This window comes from Egretta garzetta, unplaced genomic scaffold, assembly GCF_000687185.1.
Source record: "Egretta garzetta isolate BGI_Z169 unplaced genomic scaffold, ASM68718v1 scaffold573, whole genome shotgun sequence".
Lineage (NCBI taxonomy): Eukaryota > Metazoa > Chordata > Aves > Pelecaniformes > Ardeidae > Egretta > Egretta garzetta.
In genome coordinates, this window is record NW_009259180.1 from 1,351,545 (window position 1) to 1,358,031 (window position 6,487).

Genomic DNA, 6,487 nt, shown 5'->3' on the forward strand with positions numbered 1-6,487 from the left:
CTTTCCCTATCATCTTGCAAGTGGGAAAGCTTAAATCACTAACAACTTTAGCTAGCTAACAGAGATGTTTTAGTTATATTTAACACTTCTAAAAGGGCAAAGTACTTGGAAGATACACACTTATTTGGATGCTGATCTATATTTCCAGCAACACGCTTCTTCACATACATTTGCTAGGTGACTAACTGCTTTGCTTAGTTCATTTTTGAACACTATATGCTGGAAAAACACTAATTAACTTCATAATGTCTTCAAATCAAGAAGCATTTAAAAAACCACATTCTTACAGTGAGGGATGTAGGCGAAAGCAAGCTCTGACACACAGCTTTACAAAGAAAGTGCTATAGACAGTGATACTTGCATGCAAGCAACTATTAGTTATCACCGGGAACAAGTTGCACATATTTTAAGCGTGCTACTTAACAGAGCATACCAACAACTAAAAAGTGATGAACGGGAAGCAACTCCTAATAAGCACCCCCGAAAAATTCAATGTATTTAGTCACTCAACTGGTATCTTGATATGTACACAGAGCATTTAGGTTTTTTTTTTTTAAAAAAAAAAAAAGACTAAAACCCCACACATGACAAAACATCTAAGCACAGATTAGGGAAGCTGACAAATCAGTTGTTAGAAAAGTAAAAGAATTAAGAAGCATTCCTTTTAAGAACTAGAAAACTTATGACAGGACTTGCCACAACCAGATACAGTAGCCTTTAGAATGGACTTTTATTGTAGTTTTTGAGATGCAATAGATGGTACACAGCACCTACCTTGAATGTTTACAAAGTTTACGAGGTCTATTATGCAATTTCCGATCCCAATTCTCTGGGTCACTGGAGTTACTATCATAAGGATGAGGCCGTCCTGCCATTCCACTGCCAGCTTCCTCACACTACTGCTCTGAAAAGCACACATGCAGCACTCACAACCTACATTAAGAGAGCAGTGTTTACCTTTAAATAATGCCACATGGAGAAAAAAAAAAAATCAGACATGCAGAATTTAGTGTTGTTAGGTTTTGGTTTTTTAAATAAAGATTACAGAAAATAGGATATACTGAAGCACAACTTCTAAATTGCATGACAATAATAGTCTATACATTTTGCTGATACCTGCACTAAAAAATTGTTTTGTTATTAAAAAGATATAGTTCTATAAATGTTGGCAGACAACTTCAATTTTGCCACAATTAATTTCACTGTGTCCAAACAGAAAAGTCACTGGTTATGAAACACAGGGCAAACACATCAGAATTTTCTTTCAAATGTATAAATTTATTCAAAGAAAGATCCCAACTGTAGAAGAGACCCCAACAGTTTTACAATCTGAATGGCTGCCCAAGAAGAAAACAGAATTAAGATTAATAAACAGTTATATCTGAGTCCTTACTCCAAAATGGAATCAACAGCAATCCTTAGAAATACTCAATGTAGTCCAGTTTCACTGACTTTTGCAGAAAAGTCACAAAAATTTAATAGAAAAATAGACATTATAAGCCTACCCTTCTTTGACTGGAATCCAGTATTATGTTCGACTCCCACTAAAATTCACTCGTAGATAAAACAACCTTGTGACTGTCAATAAAGATAGCCAATCTTAAATGACTGGTGTTCGAGCCATACCTATAAGTGACACTTGTGTCACGAGAGCTGTATAGTTCAAAATGACCTGGTTACAAAAGCTAAAACGTAGCCACAAGTGAACAGCTGATGATTATACAGCATCTGGAAAAAATTGAATTACAGATAGATAAGCCTACTAAGTAATAGAAAGATAAGCCTACTATGTTTCTCTAAAATTTTAAGCTAAATATTTTAGAAACATTGTATCTCTCCCCCCCTTTACTGTATTTCTGTTACATTCAATGAAACTTATTTTCGGAAGCGAGTCCCAAAGGAATTGAGGCTTCTTTAAAACAAAGTAGGTTTTCAGATTAAAAAAAAGTTCCCCAAGTCATGAAAAATAGAAAAGCTGTTCTGACAAATTTAGATTCTCTTTGCTAAATTTATACCGAATATTTTTTATTACAGGGAACTGGTAGAGAACAAGCTTCTTAAAAATGTTAGCTGCATATAAGTTTTTCTTTCATGTTCAGTTCCAACAAAGAAAACATATTTTATACCAAGTATACAATCTCCACCACAAGGCTTGGGTTTTTTTCCTGTTACAGTTTCTATAATTAAACACACTTCGATTGTAAGACTCATATGGTCAGGTGTCCATATAGAGTCAAAAAAGGAAAAAACATTTTATTTATAAATACAGGAAATGCCCAACTTTCTCATGCAAAACAAAAAGCCCCAATAAGCATTTCATTGTGTATTACCTGGAAATTCAGGTTATCAAAGCACGGTCAATATGTGATGATACTACACAAACACAGAAGGTCATAGGATTTACACACATGTATCAGATGTGTTTAGATGCTTAACAAGAAGAAACCTACGACCTATTTCAGAACAGAGAAAGTATTAATAAGGAGACAAAGGGAAGGAAAGGAAGGGTGGTTTATAAACGCAGTTGCAAGTTACTTCAGCAGCAGAACTTAGGAGCAATATGATGCACCATCTTCATACACAATAAAAAAAAAAAATATAAAGACACCTTTTATCCTACATTGAAACAAATTGTGTTCATTAGACTGAGTCACTCGAGCAAGATACACAGTGAATCTTACTACTCATGGCAACAACACGGTTTAGAATACAAAGCGGAGACCAGCAATCTCCCAGTGGAACACCACAGGTCCCATTCTGCAGTCGCTCCCAGCAGGGTCCTGCTTCAATTCCCGTATTTGCTGAAGCACCTCAGTGTCAAGCTCATTTAGCACCACACGTTTCTTTTCAAGCTTTTGTTTGTTTCCACAAATTCTCTCTTCCCTTTAAAACCATCTGAAAGACTTACAAACACCCCACTCTCTCAGGTATGGACCAAAGCAGGTGCCTTAACAGAAACAGTTTGTCATCCAGCAGCCAATTCTTACTCATTTCACTCAAGACATCATTATTTGAATTTAGCTTTCGCACTGAAAAGATATATAAAAGCAGTTTTTACAAGAACTGCAGCTGAAAGAACAATTTAAAGTCACTTTCTTACATTGTCTCACACTTTTTGCCTTCTCAAAGGCAATGAAAGTGACAGATTCAACAGGAGGGTATATGTTGAAATACACTTCAAAGAAAGATTGTTCTAAGTAGGATCAGTTCCTCAATCTGCTTTGCCATGAAGCTACATGCTTAAGCCATTACAAACAATAGATGGCACAGGAGGACAGAAACAAACAAATGGGACTGCTCCTCATGAACAACAGTATTCCCTTTTCCGATGCTTAAAGCATATGAGGACCCGCAGCAGCGTCACTGATGAGGTACCACAGAGCACACAACTCAGAACCAGAGCACAATTATGAAAAGAAGATAAAAACAATCTGAAAGCGTCCAAAGCCGCATCTTGTGAAACTTAATATAATTCCAAGCATGTCACGATATATCAACTTGTGAACAAGAAAGTCTTCCCTCCATCCTCCACTCAGTAGGATCTTAACAAATAACACTTCTCTGAGAAGTGTAAAGCAGACAATTTTCTTCTTCTTGACCACTGCTGATAGCACTTTTGCAAGGATTATAAACAAATGTGTATATAAATTTTCTTCCAGGTTTTTAACCAACCTGTAAGCCTTTCTGTATGCTTTTCTCTATTGAAACAGAAATTTTCAATTAGCAAATGCTGTATAAATTCTGCCAAGTAACTAACTAGTCCTCCCGATTATTTTTTAAAGACTTCCGCACATCCACATTTTTCTGCAATAGAAAGGATTATGTTTCAACTGTGGTTCAAATTATTTTTTTTTTTTTCCCACGGATTCACACTGTGGGCAATAAAGAAAGCATTATTTGCGGAACATTCTTGCCTTGCACATAAACCAAAAAAAAGTGCAAGAGTATGTCGCCCCAAACACTATTCATGCCTCCCATGAAATCAAGGAACCATGCCTAAAATGTTGGTAAAAGTGAAAAGGCACTGGGAGCACATGAAATAAAGAAAAAAACAAATCCAAATATCCTTTATAGATCACAAAACACTGTCATATTGGTCAAACTTATTGCCATTTTAATTAGCTAATAAGCAATTCTCCAGGTGTAAAGAATAATTTCTCACCCCTCTGCAGAAAGCTAATGCTCTAGAGAATTAGCACAGGGAATAACCGTGTAAAATAGGAAATCAAGAAGCAGACTTTAATTTTCAAAGCTTTCAACACAGACAGCTAGATCACTTCAGATTTGCTAACATCAACTGGAAGCCAGAATCATCACTCATTTATGAAAGTTGTAGGCTACTGAAATACAAGGGAATTGTAAAGACAGACACCCAGTGGGTTTGGGAAGCTAATAGTCTGTGTGGTAGAGCCACCCCAGGCATTGCAAAATACAGTAATTAATGTGTTTACACCACTACTTGAAGAGCTCATAAAAGGATGTATCATACACTAACTTGTGATAGCTGTAGAACAGACTATGTTAAATAATACTCAAAGCATATTCAGTTCTGTGCCATGACAAAATACAATGCACAAAAGATGCACAGCAGATTAAGCAAGAAGCAAGATTTAGACAACATCCGATGCTGGACAGAAGCGGACATACTTTTGTGATATGCAGGACTTGCACTCTTCAAGGTACCGCAGGTGGGGAAAAAAAAAAAATGTTCTTTGGAAATCTTTCAGAAAAGAACTCAACCAGTATCAATATATTTCAAGCCAGCCACACTGTATTTACTGAGAATACTTGTAAGGCTGCAAAGCTCCGAGTCTTACTAGAAGAGACGATTAAAATAGCCTGAAGTTTTAAGACAGAGGCCCCAGATGTCATCTTGTGGACACCAGCTCATCAGGTGGAACAAAGAACTGATTGCTCCAGCTGTCAGTACAGAAGACAACATTCAGGTAGTTCAGGCAGCTACTCAGCTTTAAACCTTGGTCAGAAGCATTTCCTAAGGTAGGGCAGGTTTCAGCAGCTCATTTGCTCTAACCTGCTCTATCAGTGAAACACACTGTAAAGGTGAATCCAGATAATCGGAAAGATCCAACAGACAAGTAACTAGCTAGGACAAAACCTGCTTTAGTTGTGACAGAGAAACTCCCAGATTCAGATTATTTAGACTTCCTGTAAGGGGTGACAGTCTGCTGTTCTCTGCCTCTAGTCAAAGCACAAAGGCAGCAACAACAAAAACTAACTTACAGGTAAGATTTACTGAGAATGCACACACAGTGACATTACATCCTAATTAAGAAATACATTTCAAAGTACACATGCTCATAATACAAACACCATATATCATGGAAATCCATACCTGCCAAGTGAGTTTCTTGCAAACTAGTGCAGACGTCAGCCACAATTCAGCCGCATAAAGTAGCTTTATAAATTATCATTGAAATGTTATCAAACTGACACTGATTAAAGCATACCTAAGAAACATCCTTTGCAATACAGTCTCAACACTAGCATAGTAAGTCAGGATTGAAGTGTCTCTTAATGAGTAAGAAGTTAAAAAAAAAATAAATAAATTGAGCGGTCACATGAAGCTGATGATACTCCTATTTCTATAACACCATGAGCAACAGATACCCGGTGACTATCTTTCAAGCTTTAACTCTGTAATTCCTAAAAGGAACATGATGATAGAACACCTATCCGATATTGAAGCATAAAAAGCAAGAGGCAGATGAGTCCCAACTCCCCCTCTATATTAAGAGTCATTGTATAAAATCAGCCTGGGTGTATCTGTAAAATCCTCAGTAATTCAGTACTCTAATTCAGCAACTTTTTCCACGCAAAAGCAGAAATGTGGCAGGAAAAAGGAGTAGACCCTAACTCCTTGCTGCTACTACTAGCCCCATCCCCTGTGGCCCACCAATATAAAACAGAAAGCAGACAGATGCAGGGCTTCATGACAATCAGCACCAGTGCCAAGATGAATAGCATGAAATGGAGTATCAGGTAGATTTCTTGAAGAAATAAGCAAGGTCTATACCCATGGCTGTACCCAGCAGTAACAACACATCTCAGTGAGCAAGCAAATCCCCAATAATTTTTTCAAATTTTAAATCAATTCTAAATTAGCTTTTGTTTTTGCACATATTTTAAAGAGATAAGCAACAGCACTGGACCAAGATTTAAGCGACAGTGCTAAAGGAAAACTGTGCTGGAAGGAATTAGCATATAATGAGATTTTGATTTTTGTGTATGCATACAGGACAAAAAAGCCCCAGCCTCAAGCACACAATCTACCAAAGCATACAGTTTATAACAAAGTGACAAAAAAACCAATGGTGATTACATTTGTGACTAATGTAATAACCAGTGTCATCCACACATCAGCTGCTTACCATTTTCAAATGCAAGGGTGCCTAAAAGGAAAACTGGGCTTCAGGAAGGAATTTAATGTGCGATACTTTAGCTGCTTTAACTTGGCTTTCTTGACACA

General features: G+C 36.9%; 1 protein-coding gene across 3 annotated transcripts in view; it reads right to left on the reverse strand.

Moving 5' to 3' along the window:
• The window catches only part of BTBD10 (BTB domain containing 10), a 27,298-nt gene extending 23,361 nt beyond the window's left edge, over positions 1 to 3,937 (reverse strand). The window contains exons 1-3 of one of the 3 annotated variants that reach the window (XM_035891253.1): positions 2,331 to 3,937; positions 1,627 to 1,728; positions 775 to 933 (exon numbers count right to left, since the gene is read on the reverse strand). In XM_035891253.1, the coding sequence (XP_035747146.1) occupies positions 775 to 875 (101 nt within the window). In that variant the 5' untranslated portion in view covers positions 876 to 933; positions 1,627 to 1,728; positions 2,331 to 3,937. Of the gene's footprint in view, positions 1 to 774; positions 974 to 1,626; positions 1,830 to 2,330 lie in introns of those variants that run through there. The other 2 variants (XM_035891254.1, XM_009635656.2) reach the window with 2 other exon arrangements.
• Between the last annotated feature and the right edge of the window lie 2,550 nt (positions 3,938 to 6,487).